General features: G+C 36.5%; 1 protein-coding gene across 2 annotated transcripts in view; it reads left to right on the top strand.

Annotated features, from left to right (window-relative positions):
- LRP1B (LDL receptor related protein 1B) overlaps positions 1–18,968 on the top strand; it is a 1,880,289-nt gene that overhangs the window by 345,510 nt on the left and 1,515,811 nt on the right. For both annotated transcript variants that reach the window (XM_088022156.1, XM_088022157.1), the window contains one exon: positions 7,129–7,251. In XM_088022156.1, the coding sequence (XP_087878282.1) occupies positions 7,129–7,251 (123 nt within the window). The remainder of the gene's footprint in view (positions 1–7,128; positions 7,252–18,968) is intronic.

Below are 18,968 nucleotides of genomic sequence, written 5' to 3' on the forward strand. Positions count from 1 at the left end.
GAACTAAAAGTGTAGGTTGAACTGTGAAAGGAAAGGAGCAGAAAGCATTGAAGAAGAAATCCTTTAGCCATAATATGAAAAACAATTCACATGGAATTCTAAGGAATTTTTTCTTCATCTGCATATGCACATTTTTCTGGAGTAAGGGAATATAAAGGCAAATGATGTAAGGTACTTCCTAATACTTGATAACTAACACAGCTCCTTTAATTTTTCATGAGCCTAATGGAAATTTGAAGTTGAATTAGTAATATTTTCTGTAGATGTCTGCAAGAATTCTGTTCACCCACTGATGAAATCATTGCCTCTTGTATGAGAAAAAAGCAAATATAGCTATATTTCTCTTTTAGCAATTAGGAATGGTATATTATTAACCATCATATATCTGTTAGCAATGAGATGTAGATACACTAAATAAGTATTTGTGATGTTAACTGAGTTCAGAAAACCTAAGTCATAGCCTTTCCCTAATATTTAGCTTGTGCAGGAGATTGTAGCAATTCTTTAACTTCAGATAGAATCAATATTTCACTCCTCAAGAATTTAGCTATTCAGTGGGTACTACCCTTCCTTTACCTTTTATTTGTAATTAGTTACTAGAGTTCATCATTTATACTTCCTTTAAATCTCTCCATAGTGTCCTATTATGCATGTAGTAGGCAATTAATTTTTTTTTGGTAAATTAACATTCTCATTAGTATTTAAATAGCAAGTTGGCTTCTAAGGGAAATGGCATAACATTATTATAAATTGATCATGGTGAAATACTCAAGGAGCTGGAATCTACATAATTATTCAGTAGACCCCTATTGATGGATATTAGTTTTAGTATTTGACTTTGATGCTTCCGGTTTTTTGAAAAGATAAAAAATAGCAGTTCATCATGACACATTAAAATGAGAAAATACAAATTAGTCTGTGGCAACTCATGTATCTATAATCTCTCATTTAAGACCATCTATATCCAACTTCCAAAAGTATTACTATAAATTTTTATTAAAATGAGCAATTAGATGTTTTCATATAAATGTAGCAAGATTATCATACTAAGCCAGGGTGAATCCAAACTTAGTAAACTCTATAGGCCTATGGTTGTCCCATAGATTTTGACTGCAAGAGTCTGTTATTATAAAGAGATAGACATGGTACTAACTTTGATCATCTTCCTTGGGGATGTAAGTGAAACTGCCTGCACATTCTCACAAGCTTTTTGTTTTAATTACAGTGTATAACATTAGGAAGATATATAAATTACAATGTATAACAATAGGAAGATATTTAAAATAAGATTAGTTTGACTATCTCAGAAATATGGCATGAAGCATTAAATAGGATAAGCGGAAAATACATACACACACAAAATATTTATTTATTTTTTATTTTTTTTAAGATTTTATTTATTTATTTGACAAGAGAGAGACACAGAGAGAGAGGGAACACAAGCAGGGGGAGTGGAAGTGGGAGAAGCAGGCCTCCCATGGAGCAGGGAGCCTGATGCGGGGCTCGATCCAGGACCCTGGGATCATGACCTGAGCCGAAGGCAGATGCTTAAGGACTGAGCCACCCAGGTGCCCCCACACAAAAAATATTTGGCTTCTGATTCACGGAGCTCAATCCAGTGGATATCTTTTAAAATAATCACCTTGGAATACTGAAAATTCATTCATTTGAATCGTATAATCAATGCTTTTAAAAACCCACCTTGAAATGGAATATCTGGTTGAAAAATAAATAGGTGAGTTGTAGCAAGCTATTCTTTTTTTTTTTTTTAAGATTTTATTTCTTCATTTGAGAGAGAGAGGGAGAGAGAGAGAGAAAGAGAGAACAAGCAGGGGAAGGGGTAGAGGAGAGGGAGAAGCAGGCTCTCCGCCGAGCAGGGAGCCCCATGCGGGGGGGCAAGAATACCTTGCCCCTGTAGCAGTCTATTCTTAACTGCTGTTTCCTAGAGGAATAATATAAAACTGTCCCTAAAATCATAACAGTGTGAATTGTCTTTAAAGGTTGGAGCTTGCGGGGCGCCTGGATGGTTCAGTCGGTTGGGCATCTGCCTTTGGCTCGGATTGTGGTCCCGATATCCTGGGGTTGAGCCTCATGTAGGGCTCCCTGCTGGGCAGAAAGCCTGCTTCTTCCTCTGCCTGCCACTCCCCCTGCTTGTGCTCTCTCTCTCTCTCTGTCAAATGAATAAATAAATAAAAAAAAAGGGTGGAGCTTGCTTAGCAAGCTCAATAGGTAAATCCTGTTAAGTCTATCATATATATATATATATATATATATATATATACACATATATATATATATTGAATTAGGGTGGATTTGCATACATGTCTATACATGTGAATATGTATTGAGGGTGACTTGCATATTTTCCCAAGGGATTTTCTTTTGAAATTTTCTCAAGGAGATTATTCTGTATCTGTGGTTCAATGTAGGTGAACGTTTGGACATTAATACAAAACAAAATGAACAAAATACTTAACTGTCAAATATATGCTTTTCATTCTTAGCTGGATCCCCATCGCTGTTACAAAGACATCTTTTCCCCGATTCCTAGTTGATTCCTTTTCCAATTTCCCATAGTAGTTATCCTAAACCTTCACCACTCTTTCCAATTCTACCTTTTTCCAAATTAAAAAAATTATTATTTATTAATTATTTATTTATTATTATTATTTATTATTATTATTAATCTTGCTTTTCTGTTCTTTGAGAAAACATGATCAGGCAAGAATACCAGCTTCCCTGCCAGCTAATGATTTATCTATTTCATATTTCTATCCTTTCTTCCTCAGGGCAGGTGCTCCTACTACTAGTGTTCAGTTTCTCATTCCAGCACCATGAATTCTCCTTGGGAAACTGCTCCACTTTCATATCCTTGGGCTCCAGTCCCTCTTCCTTCTCTGGCACCTTTTCGTCAGCCTCCAAGTCTACTCCATCTTTTCAGAACTCATCATACTTGAGCGTTGTCAAAATGACCCCCTTCCTCATTCCAGCTCTTGCGATTTCACATGGTTTTAGTAAAGCTCCTTTTCTTTGCCCTTCTCGTTTTGTATCTCTGGTTAAACTTTCTGTCCCCTCCATCTCCATGCCTGACCTATTCTTATTACTTTGCCCTCACCTCTTTCCCTCCCACCTCACTTTAATTTCATCTACATCTATTCTTAGAGTTTTTCACTGTCTTCTTACATCTCCAGGTTTGTTCCATGTTTCCAGCTTTAATTATTCTCCTGAATTTCAGATTTAAATGCATCACTGCCTGGTGCATATTTATTTTTGGATCTCCCACAAGCATCTCATACTCATTATATTCTGAAAACAGTTGAAAAGTCATACACTGAGGGTCAAAGATCTGAATTTAAGAATCTGACATTTAATGAGATGGTGAGCAGAATATTTGACTTCAGTTTCCTCATCAAACACGGTCTTGAAACTCCATTTCACCAATATATTTATCTACCAATCATCCCTTCTCATATACATTATTGCAATAACATTCTCATTGATCTCCTTGTTTCCACTTTCACTTCACTGAAGTTTATTCTCAGCATAGTAGTCAGAATTATCCTTTTAAAAAGTAGGTTAGTCTCTCTCTTTACTTAGAACCTTTCAGCGGTTTCCCATCTTGATTTTTAGTAAAACTCAAACCTTCAACTGCTTATTTCAACCTTGTATTTACTGATTTCTTGACCTCAACTCTTTCTACTCTCTTTTTCTCCAGCCATTCTGATCTCCTTAGTGTTTCTTTAAATTTGCTGAGCACCCTCCTGCCTCAGGTCCTTAGTGTATGACCTTTACCTCATGACCTTTTATTCAAATGGTTATCTCCTTTACCTTATATAAGTCTTTATTTCAAATGTCACATTGTCTGTGACATATTCTCTGACCACTTTATTTAAAATTGTACCTCCTTCTCCGCAGCCTCCTATTCTTAATCTCCATCTGTTTTATTTTTCTCCATAGGGTTTTATTTTCTAATATACTATACATTTAACTCATTTATTTTATTTTTGTTTCTATCCTGCCACTAAAATTTAAGTTTCATGATGGCAGAGATTTCTGCTTTAGGAAAAAATAATGTATCACCAGTGCCTAGAACATAGTAGAAACTCATTAGTGATTATTTAATAAGTAAATGAATGAACAAATTAAGATGGGGTAGTGGTGGTGGAAGTGCTTTTGAGGTTAAAAAAAACCACTATAAAATACTTATTATTCCTTCTGTTATACCTACTAATATTATTCCAATGCCCCCATGACCAGGCTCACACGCACATTACTTTTTCTTTTGTTTTTTTTTTTTAAATATCAGTATGTTTTATCTTGGTTTTGAGATGATATCCAATCAATTTTTAAGGCATTTACTTAGAGACATATTTGAACCTTTCAACCATTTGGTCACTGATTCATAACTCTTACCTCACTTGGAGCAGAGTCTCCATTTTAGTCCCCATTACTTCAGTTCAATCATCAGGAGCTTTTCTCTAGACAATTGCAACAGTCTCCTGACAGATGACTTTGTACAATATTTTATTATAAATAACCATTCTTAGTACTTTTGTATGACTTCAAATTATCTACAGAACATTTCCTATGGTAATCAAGGTCCTTCATTCCTGACTCTGACCTGTGTTTTTGAGATGTTATTTTCCAACACCATTAACAGTTCTTTATGGTCCTTTTTTACTTCTTTATACTTTCAATAAGTACTTATTGATTATTTACTGAGTCAAGCATTATACGACGGTATTTAGCAAGGCACCATCTCTTTTTCCTTATCCTCATAGCAATTTGTTATAGTTTGGGAGGTAAGAAGGAAGGAAACCATCTAGCATCTCAAGATCATAGATCAAATGCAGAGTAGCTATAGGTACAATGAACATCCATTCCGATTTTTCTGGAATAAATTTGATTTATGCCTGTTTCCCAGTATAATTATTAAAAAGCTTTCCTTCATCTTCAGAACTCTCCCAGTTTGGTGATAAATTACATGGTTTCCTTGTCTATAAGCAAAACAATTTGAATTTCATCTCATGCTCTTTCCCTACATTAACTACAAAAGTTATGTGACAGTCTAAAGCAAAATTTAAATCCTCCTCCTCTAGTGGTGGAATGTACTTATAAATATCACACAAATTATTTGGTGAAAAAAAATCAAGATTTTATAACCTGAATGTCATTTCAATTTTAGAATTTTTTGTTTGTTTCTTTCAAATGCACTTTAATAATTAGTTCCTTAGTTATATTGTCACTCTACCCCTTGTCTGGAATGCCCTATATTTACTTTCCATTTATCCAAATCCTACCCATTTTTAAAGTAATGCTTACATCTCCAAACTATTCTGTTTTTGTCTCCATCTTTGTGGTCTTTTCTTTTTTTTAGTTTTTTTTTAAGATTTTATTTATTTATTTGAGAGAGAGAGAGCGAGTGAGAACACAAGTGGGGTTGTCGGGGAGAGGCCAGGGGGAGAGGAAGAAGCAGACTTCCCTGAGCAGGGAGCCAGATGTGGGGCTCCATCCCAGGACCCTGGGATCATGACCTGAGTCTAAGGCAGACACCTAACCAACTGAGCCACCCAGGCACGTCTGTGGTCTCTTCTTTTATCAATTATTTTCTATATCATTTATTTGGCAAATTATTGTATAAAAGTACTTTTTTCTCCTCCTGGATGTGTTGACACAAACAGTCTGCTGGATCCTTAAAGACAAAGATGGTGACTTCTACATTTTTGTAGCACTTACCCTAGACCCAAATACAGAGTATGCTCAATCCACTTAATGTAAAAACAAAACAAAACAAAACAAAAACAACCCAGCTATGATAATAGAAGTAATAAGTGGGGGTATTGATGGTGAATTTATTGAAAAATATAATAGGATAAGATAAAATAATAGGAATTTCAGGTAATATCTATAGTTTGAAAGTGGAAAAAAATAGTTATATACCCACAAGTTGTGTATATGTTTGTGTATGTTTGTAATATATATTATTGAAAATTATGTTGGGGTCAAGAGAGAAGAGGTTAAGGGAGAGAAAAAAAGATATACCATATTTGATCCCATTATGTGGAAAATGCACCATCATTCTGTAATCCTGGGGGAAAAAAGTCAATTAAGTTATGGTCTAATGTTTTCATGTCACAGAATTTTTATTTGCTACATATTGAAAGACCTACTTACTAATAAATTTTTTTATCTTGAATCATTCCTGTATATACATAACAAAAGTGTAAGTGATATCAAATGGCTATGATTTGATATGACTAACACTCCTTCACATTCAGAGATCATCAATTGTAAAAAATATTCCTATTTCAGACATTTAAAATATTAAAAATGTAAATATTTTTATTGAATGGATTAACAGTGTATACATAAGTATATTGCAAAACCAAAACAAAATAAAAAACAAGACATATGATGAGTTTACTAGGACTTGAGGCAAGACTACAGAGTGTAAATATTCTGAAGCCATTGAAGGAAAATAATGTGATTTTTGGGTAAAACCAGTTGTAGAAACCCAAGTTAGAGCAAAGCTTTATGGAAGTTACTATCACTTTTGCTGTCCAGTAACAGAAGCTGTCATCTGGGAACTTGTAGCAAAAAAAGAAAAGCAAATATTATGATAATGGACATCTAATTAATGTAGGCACATGAAGCCTCAGTATCAGGACAGATGATTAGGACCTGAATTCTCAGAGATGGAGTTTAAGTACAATATTTAAGTTTTATTTCTGATTTTTCTTTCTCTTAGAGCAGAGGAAGAAACTAAAATTTCTATACTCAAGAACGTCTGCTTTGGATCAACATCTTCTATAAAACCCACTGGCTCTGATTGCCATATGCCTTATCCAATATGACCAAAGTTCTAGTTGTAAACACAAAGAGAATTCTTAACTATTTTCTGGACAGATTGTGTGAGACCGCAATGTAGTCAATTCTACCAAAATTGTGTGCTTGAGCTGAGTGGCTAAAATTAAGATAAACAATTGGTTTAGTTTTGCTGCTGAACAGAAAGTGGGGATCACACTCATGTACCTTTTATGTATTGCTTTCCCACATTTCATCTTTGTACTGCTCTTGTGTTTGTGTTCAGATCATTCATATTTTATTTCAAAACATTTTCATTTTCAGATCAGCAGTTGTGTGATCCTGGTGAATTTCTTTGCCACGATCATGTGACTTGTGTCTCCCAGAGCTGGCTGTGTGATGGGGACCCTGACTGCCCTGATGATTCAGACGAGTCTTTAGATACCTGTGAGTAGAAAGGTTCTCGTGCCATTCAGATTTACCTTACATGTGAAACTAAATGTCAGTTGTTTTCACGGATGACTGCTGTTCCAGTTGCTTCTTTCTTTTTTTTTTTTTTTCCAAATAGCCTAGGAAACTTGAAATCTTCTGTTTGTGTTTCCTTTAAAATGACTATGTGAATGAGACCATAAAATGCAGTTTTGTGAATTAATTTTTGAAGGGAAGAAAATGCAAGGTTAATTATTTCAATGTAATTGTGTTAACTACTAGAAAAAAAAATATCTTGAGGAGGAAAAAAAATCCTTTAAACATAACACTCAAAGGGAATAAGACCATATCCAATCATTTATTTCACCCATTTTGAGACAGAGGAGCAAATAGAGGGAATAGTAAAGTAATCAAGTTGGGCTCCCATATTATTTCTGTTAATGTCTTCAGGCACTATACAAATTATTGAACATGTTTTCTTTAGAAACGGCAAGACAGAAATTCTATTTATTCATCCATACATGGAGCTTCTTTGCCTTCATAATATTAGCTTCAGAAGCTCTTCACACACATGGATCCCAACTGTAATAATACCACCTTATCAAACTTGTAGTTCACTGAGGGTTTTGCATACATGAAAAGTGCCACTAACGCAAAATTATAAATGATAGGGCCCCAGCTAAATCTGCTATACTTCTTTTTAATACCCACTATCATATGGAGTACGAGCCGTTCCCTAAATTTTGATATTGATATTTCCAGCACTTCTAGTTTAGTCTGTGCACCCCCTGGAACCAGGTGTGACAGCTTATCAGTTTTCTCAAAGCCGCTATCTGGTGCTTTTGGGTTGAAGTGGGGAAAAAAAAAATCCATCATCCTTAGTGCTTGATACTGTAAGAGATAACAATTACTGGTTCCATTTTCCATTTTTATTTACTTGTTTACAAGTCTTGCAGGCAGGGCCAATATAAGTGTTGATAAAAATCTTGCCATTAGAAAGCAGAGGCAATGATTATTCATTTTCTTTATGTTTGCTAGTGTTTTTAAAGTTTCTCAGCATATAGGTTCTTGAATATTTGCATTAGTTGCTCCTTCCTTTGAACAGATCACTTCTTCCATAGGAAGAGGTTGTAGTTGTTTACTACATTTGTAATTCTCACCAGTTTAATTCAGAAAACCTTTACTAGACTCCTTATAGCATAGAAAAAAAAATAGGTTAATGGGGAAAAGCCCTAATGGGTAAAATAAAATGTAGTAAATCCATACAAAAGAATGTTATTTGGCAATAAAAAATGAAGTACTCATGCATGCTACATGGATAAACCTTGAAGACATTTTGCTAAGGAAAAGAAGCAAGTCACAAAAGTCCATGTATTTTATGATTTCATTCATATGAAAGATCTGAGATAGGGAAATCTACAGAAATATAAAGTAAGTGAGTGGTTCTCAGGGCCAGGTGGGGTTGGAGGCAATGAGGATTGACAGCGAATGAGTATGGGATCTCTTCTGAAGGTGAGAATTTCCTAAAATTAGATTACAGTATGGTTGTACAACACTGTTAATACATTTAAAAACATTGACTCATACATATTAAAATGGGTGAATTGTATGGTATGTGAATTATATAATAATAAAGTTGTTTAAACATGAAAAAGAAGGAAAAAATCTCAATAGTACGGCTGTGCGTGCAGATGGCATAATACTGAGAGAAGACAATGATAAATGCAGTGGGCATGAAATATATAAGTAGTGGGACCCTCCCCTATTGAAGTACCCTCTGGGAGTTTTCTCCTTGTTAGCTGCAAGGTTGGATTGCCATGGGACAATTAAAATAAAAAGTTAAATTTTTGAGTTTTGGTACTGGAATCTTGTGTTTCTGTCCTGATCTTTCCACAAAATTGCTGATGGGGAAAAATGACAGAGACGTGAGATAGCTTTGTGGAATGCATGTGCAGGAAGGCCACGTTAAAGGGAAAAATTCTATGGAACTGTTTACCTGGCACAAAGCAAAAGCAATTGAGAAGGGCGCCTGGGTGGCTCAGTTGGTTAAGCGACTGCCTTCGACTCAGGTCATGATCCTGGAGTCCAGGGATCGAGTCCCGCATCGGGCTCCCTGCTCGGCCAGGAGCCTGCTTCTCCCTTTGATCCTCCCCCCTCTCATATACTCTCGCTCTCTGAAATAAATAAAATCTTAAAAAAAAAAAAAAGCAATTGAGAAGACGGTTGGAGAGCCTATAAAGGCAGGAGTATCCTTTATGCTGATGAAGAATAGAGAATAATGATTTTTCTTTTCTTTCTTTTTTTTTTTTTTTGTGCTAAAGAGGGAGTTCAGTAGGAGATTCAGACTGGAGAGACTTTGTGGTAGAAAAGAGTAGCAAGGACCTGTGTGATCACAACCCAAGCCCAGAGAAGAAAGAGACCTTGCAATGAATGCTCAAATGTATTGGATGATAAGTATCCGTTTCCCCCTCCCGTGCCCACTCCACATCTCTAGGAACATGGCTGATACCCATCAGGGCCACACCAATGGACTAGACCCGAGTTTGCCAGCCAGCGTCCACCCTGATTGATTGGGCATTTCTTATGAATGGTCAGTGTATCTGCCACAAATGTTGTTGAATATTTGAATGTCCACTCTGCCCAGAACATAGACAGCACCTTGGGCTTGGGAAAAGGTAGATCATTTACAGAGATTAGGGGCTTTAGCAGCCTGAGGCCTTAAGTTAGAAATTACATATGGGTTCATTAAAAATAGAGATAGACTTTTCTGCTTTCTTAAAATATTTTTAAAATGAAATTCATACCTGCTCAAGATATTTTTGGCAGTTTTTAAGTATATAGTTATTTTCTTCTCCAATAAAATGTGATGAATTCTATTTAAAAATATTTCTTCATTTTGGCTGTTCTTACTCTTTTAACATCAAAATTGCTGAATATCCTTAAAGGAAATGTTAAAACTATTCTTATATCAGTGTAGTTACATAACAACACAGAGACATGACTGTGTTTTCTACCTGGGTACTTGATCTGGGCAACATATTTGGATCTACATTAAATTAGCCTGTTCCAGATAAATGGTTTCGGTCAGTACCATTGAAAGTTGGACAAGCATAGAAAAAAACTGTATGAAAAATATCAGAGTTTTTCAAATTTAAATTTCTCAATCCAGATGTTCACAATTATCATTTTCTCTAATCATAGTGCTTTGTAATGTGTTGTTTATGACATTCATATGCAGTCATCACTGATCTACATAAAATAATTGCATAATTTTATAATTATATGGATGGATTCAGTGTGAAGGATAAATACTAGAAATCGAAAACCTTGAAGATTGTGATTCTTAGGAAGGGTAATTTTGTGCTCAGTATATGAACGAAAATGTGTTATCATCTTTGATTTGAAGACAAAATATGTTGTATCTACAAAATATTAGATGAAAACAGCTGATGCAATACATTTATTTTTCCTAAATCCACTTAGCCTTTAAGATGAAAAGAAGACCAATATAGCATCGAATTGATTATGATAGTGGGAAAGCTTTGCCGTGACAACATTCTAATAGGAAAAAAAAAAAAAAAGCTTTACTTGTGAAATGCTGATGATTGAAATGCTTTAGAAGATAAATGTGCATACAGAAAAACAAGAAATTTTGAACTTAAATGAAATTTAGATATCTGGGGATCTGAGATGTTAACGTGCACGTACGTTCCTCTTTTGTGTTTATTTAGGCTGAGGCTCTAGTGGAAAAAAAAGGCAACCCCCCAAAAAACAAACAAACAAAAAAACCAAAAACCAAAACCAAAAAGACCCCAAACTTTTGTGGGAGGTTGGTTTACCACTAAGCTGATTGCATGTTGGGATGAGTTTTCTCAAGTATGCAATTGGAGAAATTTAATAATTTATATCCTTACATTGGATGTGAGAAATGATTCATTAACTTCCTATTAAAAATAAAACTCCTTATTTCTCCATATTATTTGAGGTAATTTTTCAAGAGTCTAAATGGCTAATCATCTTTAGGTTCTGCGAGGCAATGAGAATAGAAAATCAGGAAAATCACCATCTTTCTACTCAGTGCTTTTAATCCGGTTGTTAGTCTAGCGTTGTTGTATGTGACAAGAATTAAAGTAAATGGTGATAATGTTTATTTGTGGAATGAAAGCTTAGCACCACCTGTGGCAGGGAAGTCTTAAAAGGCACTTTTATTCTGAGGTATTCAGAATTTAATTCCTTCTAGGATTTTCTGTTCAGTGCTTAATGATACTTCCTTTCCAACAATCTGCTTCAGCTGATGTGTGATGTTTTCTGCCAATCTGATGTGAATATACTTAAAACTATATTCTTCCTTTTTAAGTCAGGAAGATATTTGTTCTGCTGTTTGTTTTCTTTCCCTGTTGCCCTACACCGCCCCCCCTTCAGATAATCATTTAGGGTGCCCTTTAATTACATACCATACTTTGGATGTAATGACTCACCGGCCAACAAAGGTGAATAAAAATGGCCTTCAACCTGGATAATGGTGATCATTGGCACATTGACTCGACTCTATCCCGTCCTTCTGAAGGATCAGCAGACTTTTTCTGAAAAGGACCAGATGGTAAATATTTTAGATTCTGTGTCCCATATGATTTCCATTGCATCTTCTGGCTTTTTTGTTTGTTTGTCAAACCCTTTAAAATGGGAAACAAAAACAAAAAACTTTCTCAGCTTACAGTCTATTCAACATAGGCCACCGGTGGGATTTGGCCAGTGGGCTGTAGTTTGCTAACCCAGGTCGCAGTGTCAGTGCTGAGCTACCCCCACTGTTCAGTATGGAGTTGGGTCTGTGCCCAGATACTGCTGCCCCAGTGAGCAGCATCACCCCTCACAGCAGAAGTATGTCGCACAGAGCTCCGTGTGTACCCACCGCCACATGGGGCCAGACTCACCCAGTATGGTGTCACCTACAAAAACTGGGTTCTTTGTCCTAGGTTTGCATATCACCTTATGGGTTAGGATTGCATTTGATGCAAAACAGGAACAGTCACTTAACCAGATAAGGATTTGTTGTTCTTCCACAAGAAAATTGCAGAACACCACCTTTCTGCTCTGCCACTCTTAGCATGGAGCTGTCAGTTTTAGAGTCAAAGCATGACTACTTCACCTCTGCTGGTAGATGATTTCATTTCAAGCAGAAAGAAGGGATGGGGAAGATGGAAAAGGCAAGTGCCAGTCTCTCTGTTTAACAAAATATCAAGCTCAGTGGATTTCCGCTTAAATGCCCTTGACCAGAATGAAACGGGTGAGGTGTGGGGCAATGAGTATTTTTACCAGGGCCCCTTGCTTTCCAAAAGAGAATCAGTGGCTCTGCTATTAAAGAACAAGGGGACGGTAGCTATTGGGTAGGCAGAGGCACCGGGCAGCATGTGCCACCATGTCCTTTCCCTCCCCTTCCTCCTCTCCATCCACCGCGTGGGAGGAGCCAGGCACAGTGCACCATCAGGGCTTCTGAATCCCAGCGGCTCGGCTCCAAAGCCAGTTCCTCCATGAATATCTTTGCTCTCCGGCAACTCACTTAACTTTTCCAGGCTTCCATTACCTTGTCTGTACAAAGGACATGACAGTACCTGCCTCATAGTAATGTGCTTATAAAATAGTGTCTGTTGCAGGGCACCTGGGGGGCTCAGTCAGTTCAGCGACACACTCTTGATTTCAGCTCAGGTCATGGTCTCAGGGTCATGAGATCGAGCCCCATGTTGGGCTCCAAGCCTGCTTAGGATTCTCTCTCTTTGCCTCTTCCCTGTTTGTCCTTTTCGTCTCCCTCTCTCTCTGTTAAAAAAATGAAAAAAGAAAAAAGAAAGAAAGAAAAAAAAAAGAAAAGAAAGAAGGAAAGGAAAAGAAAAAGTGTGGCATAGGAAGACTTTCTTCACCACACACCCTACCCTGAATTCCAGATGCCCAGAGCTCTGACCAAGTACCTTACCCTGAGGGTCTTTAGATTGAACATCCTAACTGCCCCTCTCTCACATTCTTACTGAAAATTGGCTTTATTCTCCAAAGGTGTGGCCGGGGATAGGATTAATCTACTACATACACTCATTTGATTTAAGTTGTTAACAGGTTTTAATAATTAGGTATGTTATACTCAAACAATAGGACAGATACGGTATCGAGATTATTTGGGGACAGGTGGCTTTTCTCTAGGAACTCTTCCAAAAACATCAATTGACTAAAGTTAAAATACATGGCTACAAAACACGAGTGAATAATCATATTTAATCAACACTGCAGTCCTGAAATGTTGAGGTTATGTCATTTTAGAAAATGAAGAAACTGAGTTTAGGGTTCTCTCCTCTGCCCTCCTGTATACTGGCTATTATTGGTGAAGGCAGAGTTTATATTTCTTTGAACTTGCCTTCCTTTTTGGAAATGCTGAGGTAAAGAAGGATCCAGTTCCTCCGAGGACCCCTTAGTCCACTTAATTTAAAAATATGATGTCATTTGAAAAACACAAAAAGCTAGCCCAACAGGGTTATAACACACTGACATGGGGAGTGATCAGTTCTAATTGAATAATGCCGTAAAATAACAAGGCTCCTGGGTAATAGGAATAGAAGCATTTATGAAAAATGAAAATAACTGTGAGTGGTTAGGGTTCAATGTGCCTCTGCATGAGCTGATCACTTCTATTATGTTTCTGGTGTGTAGGATTTTAAACATTATTTAGATAGGAAGATATTAATGAACTTCTTATATTTGTACAGTGACCTTTCCCCTAGGATATAAGGTAGAAACACTTTTATAATTTCCTTCTAAATTTTCTTTCTTTGACAGAGGTCAGAGAAATAAAATGAAATTCAAGTGGGAGGTTATTAGCAAACAGATCCTGCCCTTTAAAAATATATAGTAGAATAGGGCATAAACTAGACTATAGGAACAATAAAATGAATGGAAGTGTGGTGCTTGTTTCTAAGTAATGGTGATTTAGAGGTCACTTTGCAATGAGCTAATATATGAGAGCCACACAGCTAAGCTTTTCGTTAGGTAGAGAAGTTGAAACTTACAGATTAAAGGGAAAGCATATGAGACCCATGAGGACAGTTTATGTCTCTTTCAATTCTTTTTGTTTTGCTCTTCATTTTATTCTGAGACTCCTTTCTTTAGCAATGGAGAGGCCAAAAACACTGACCCTTCTTTAATAATAAAAAGACTCCCACTTAAGAGTTGATATGGAAGGGTGACAGAAAGGTGGGGAAAAGTGTAATTATGAATTGAAAGAGCCTGTCTAATGTTGGTTCCTTTTCCTAGCACAGTGGGGATGGGTGGAGGGTGACATTTCTCTTCATTCTGCCCCACAATGTACTAATAGGTCTCTGAAAGTCTGCCTCTGCGATTTTAAGAAAGCTTGATTGGAGGCAGAGGTGATAAAACTGAGTGTACTACGGTTCACACAGGAGAGCAAGACCAGCATTAAAAAAAAAAAAAAGCCTCACTTTTTGACTCAAGGAGTCACTGCTTGTTGGTTTTCTGATCTAAGATCACAGTTCACAGGATAGAAAAAACTCGTGTTCCTCAGCCCTCAGCCGGACTGGCAACTAGAGGGAATGCAAACTTCAAAATGTTGTAAAATAAAGGGGGTAAAACAAAATAGATGAATTCCACAGACAACTCTGATAAAATCTCTTTGGCTTAAGGGATGATGTACTGTAAACAAATGCTCTTGCAGGACTCTATAGGGACAGAGCTGAAGGCTGAACAAGAAGTCTTCTTAGAAATGATTCAATCCATCATTTATCCACATCTACTCTAGCATTTGGGGTTAGGGAGGAAGGCTTTCTACCTTTCACGGGTGAGCAAATTTCTTCCTGGAGGACGTTTTATTCTTTATAGTCAGTGTATAAAATTTACATTTGACTTTCACTCAGAAGTGCTTCTAAAATGACATATTTTGTTAAATGAAGCACTAAAGGATGTTGTGTTCTAAGAACTTGTTTTAATGGCAGTGCCTTTCTTTTTCTGTCCCTACTCCCACATCTTCTATCATCCTTCCCTAAAAGCAAGATATGAAACCCAGCTGTTATATGCTTAGGGAATTTTCAGCTGGTCAAGAGTATCATCATTCTACTAATTGCTATACTGGCCCTGTTCGGATTCAGGCAGCATGATTAACTTTGTGTTGATTTTTTTTTTTAATTAAAATCTTTGTAACATTAACTTTCCTGATTTTCAGGACGGGAGAAATTACTCACAAAGGAGTAAAGTTCGTGGAAGATGGGTAGACTAAACAGGGCTTAGGTGAGAGGACACCAATTTAGTGAATGTGGCTAACACCATGCACTCAGATTTCATGCAGGGTTCGTTGTTTGTTTACTGGAAAATAAAAAAGATGCCTTGGAAGAGTTTGTCCAAGTTATTCACTGGTTAAACTTGAAGGATCAGATACAAGAGGGAATCCTTCAAATGGCACAAATCTTTCTTAGGACTCAACAGCAAGAAAGAAAACAAATACTTCCCAATACCCCTAGTTGAGTTGTCAAGAGAAAAGTAACTCCTCGTAGAAATTACTTGTCTTTGAATTCAGCATACAGTCATAAAACCAATAATCTCATTCTTAACAAATAGGAATTGTAGAAATAAGTTGTATAATGTTTTGATGATTTTTAAAGGACATGCACATTAGAATCATTTAATATCTTCTGACCATTGCAACTCTTTTTTTTTTTTTTGAGAATGATAGAGCAGATATTGTGGCTATTGAAAGAAGGAAGAAAGAAAGGAAGGAAGGAAGGGAAGAAAGAAAGAAAGAAAGAAAGAAAGAAAGAAAGAAAGAAAGAAAGAAAGAAAGAAAGAAAGAAAGAAAGAAAGAAAGAAAGAAAGAAAGAAAGAAAGAAAGAGAGAGACAGAGAGAGAGAGAGAGAGAGAGAGAGAGAGAGAGGGAAAGAAAGAAAGAAAAAGAAAGAAAGAAAGAAACAAACAAACAAACAAACAAACAAAGAAATCTGAGGCAAGGCACAGACAGATTGCCTGGTCAAGAATCTCATAGCTAATAGATGACAAGGCTAGAATAAGAACCCAGAAATTCTATTTCTTAGCTTCCTATTGTAGTGTCTGTTATGGGTTGAATTGTGTTCTCTCAAAACTCATATGTCGAAGGCCAATACTCATATGTTGAACTCATATGTTGAAGCCTAATACCTCAGAATGTGACTTCATTTGGAGATAGGACCTTAAAAGTGGTAATCAACTTAAAAAGAGGCCATTGGAGTGGGTCTGAGCTTAGTGGTGGTCTTATAAGAAGAGGAAATTTGGATACGCTAAGGGACCCTGGGGCGAGCGTGCACAGATGGAAGACCATGTGAAGAAGCAGAAAGACAGTGACCATCTAGAATCCAAAGAGAAGCTTCCCAGGAAACAGTCCTAACAACATCTTGATCTTAGACCTCTGGGCTCCAGAACTGTGAAGAAATAAATTTCTGTTGCTTAAGCCACCTAGTCTATGGTGTTTTGCTAGGGAAGTTCTAGCAGACTGATAGAGCAACCTATTATCCATCTAGTAAACTTCTATCTATTTTCATACCAGTATAAGAATAATGTAGCAATTAAAAAATGCCTTCTCTGGGGCGCCGGGGTGGCTCAGTCATTAAGCATCTGCCTTCGGCTCATGTCATGATCCCAGGGTCCTGGGATCGAGCCCCACATCGGGCTCCCGGCTCCGCAGCAAGCCCGTTTCTCCCTCTCCCACTCCCCCTGCTTGTGTTCCCTCTCTTGCTGTGTCTCGCTCTGTCAAATAAATAAAATCTTTTAAAAAAAATGGCTTCTCTTCTTTGAAGATATATATGAGGATACTACATTTACAGGCATTATAAGCTTGTTTAAAGAGATGTAAAATGAAATCCTATTCCTACAGTAGTGGTTATAACACTGTTAGAACACCTAATTTAACTCTACAATGCTATTCTTAGGCAAATGAAAAAATATTTTTGATAAAAAGATGGTATATAATTACTACAGATTTATTTTTTTCACATATTTATGAATGATGAGTTGCTCCAAAATTTGACAAAAAAAATAAATGCTTCTTTCTTCACATGGAATTTTGGGGAATTTTGTTACATTTTACTTCCAAAGTTGCACAATATCAGACAATTCAGTTTTTTAAAAAGATTTATTTATTTGTTTTAGAGAGAGAGAGGGTGCACGTGCATAACGGGGGGAGGGGCAGAGGGAAAGAGAGAGAGAGAACCCCAAGCAGACTTCCCACTGAGCATAGAGCCCTATGCAATGTTCCATCTCATGACCCATGAGACCATGACACGAGCAGAAATCACGGGTGGGACGTGTAACTAACCGAGCACCCCGGTGCCCCTAGACAATTCAGTTTTTTAAATGAATGGCATGTTATCTATTTTCATTTAAATAGTGAAGAAACTTTTGTCACTGAACTAGATTTCTCATAATGTATAGGTTCATTTTCTTTAAGAAAACTAAAACTATCCAATCGATCAGTAGCTATCTACTGAGGAACTATTGTGTTCAAGGTACTTACTAGGAATGTTCCTTCAAACATTTATGCCATACCCTACCATGTAGCAGGGTTTTCATTTATGCTAATATAGTCCTCTATTCTGGTTAAATGCTACTATGTCTATGTTAAGGTAGATGATGTTTATGATAAACATGATGATGGTGATTATTGATACAAAATGGATAATCAGTATGAGTCAGATTCTGTGCCATGAGCCATATATGGATTATCTCTTTTGATTCTAACCACCACCCTGAACAGGACCTCAGGTACAGTTGTTCATGCTGAACAGGGCACCAGGTGACATAAATGCCACAGTCATCAGGGTGTACATATTTTCTCACAAATGGAAACAAATTATCTTGAAAAGGGGGCAATATTTTCTAATTTGCATGAAGGCACTATATGAGCTAATGGTGGCCCTGCTTATGATACTAACTATGGTCTTCTTTTATAGATAAGAAAAATAAATCAAGTTATTTGCTAGAGGTCTTAAAGCAATTAAGTGACAGAGCTACAGTTGAACACTGTACCCTGCTATACAGGCTTCTAGATAGGAAAATGAAGCTCAGAGAAGTTAGATAGATCCCACTGAGATTCTCTCTTAGTGGAGGCAGGATTTTCATGCAGGCTCATCTCACGTTATATTCACATCAGCATGCTTTCCATTATACCACACAACCTCCTGTACATGTGCAAATCGTTTGGCTATTCAATGTACACACAACAAATTTTAATTGAGTGACTACTATGTGACAGATTCTGTGGTAGTTGTTGAGAATGACAAGATCAATATGCTAAATATTAAAGATAGGTATACTAACAACTGGAGAGAAGATTTTGATTATTTTTCCAACTAAAAAGGTTTTGTTTATAAATGTGTATATGTTACTGTGCTAATCATTATAAAAGGTTAATCATTATAGAAAATTAATCACATAAAAGGTATATAACAGGTATAAAAATCACTAACATTTATATATGCATATATATATGAACTTTATGTGTGTGCATATGAGCAAATTGAATCTGGAAAAATAATTAATATTCTCTTAAACTTTATTGCTCACACATACAAAGCACATAGACACACACACACACACACACACGCACACACGCACACACACACACACACCCCACTAGTTTGAAAACACATATTGAGCATAACTATGTAGATTATGAGGAGATTCTTCTTAGTTTTCTATTGCTGTGTAACACACTACCATAA

Source organism: Eumetopias jubatus, unplaced genomic scaffold (genome assembly GCF_037043125.1).
Source record: "Eumetopias jubatus isolate StellerSeaLion01/CBP00866 unplaced genomic scaffold, mEumJub1_p1.0 scaffold_3, whole genome shotgun sequence".
Taxonomy (NCBI): Eukaryota; Metazoa; Chordata; class Mammalia; order Carnivora; family Otariidae; genus Eumetopias; species Eumetopias jubatus.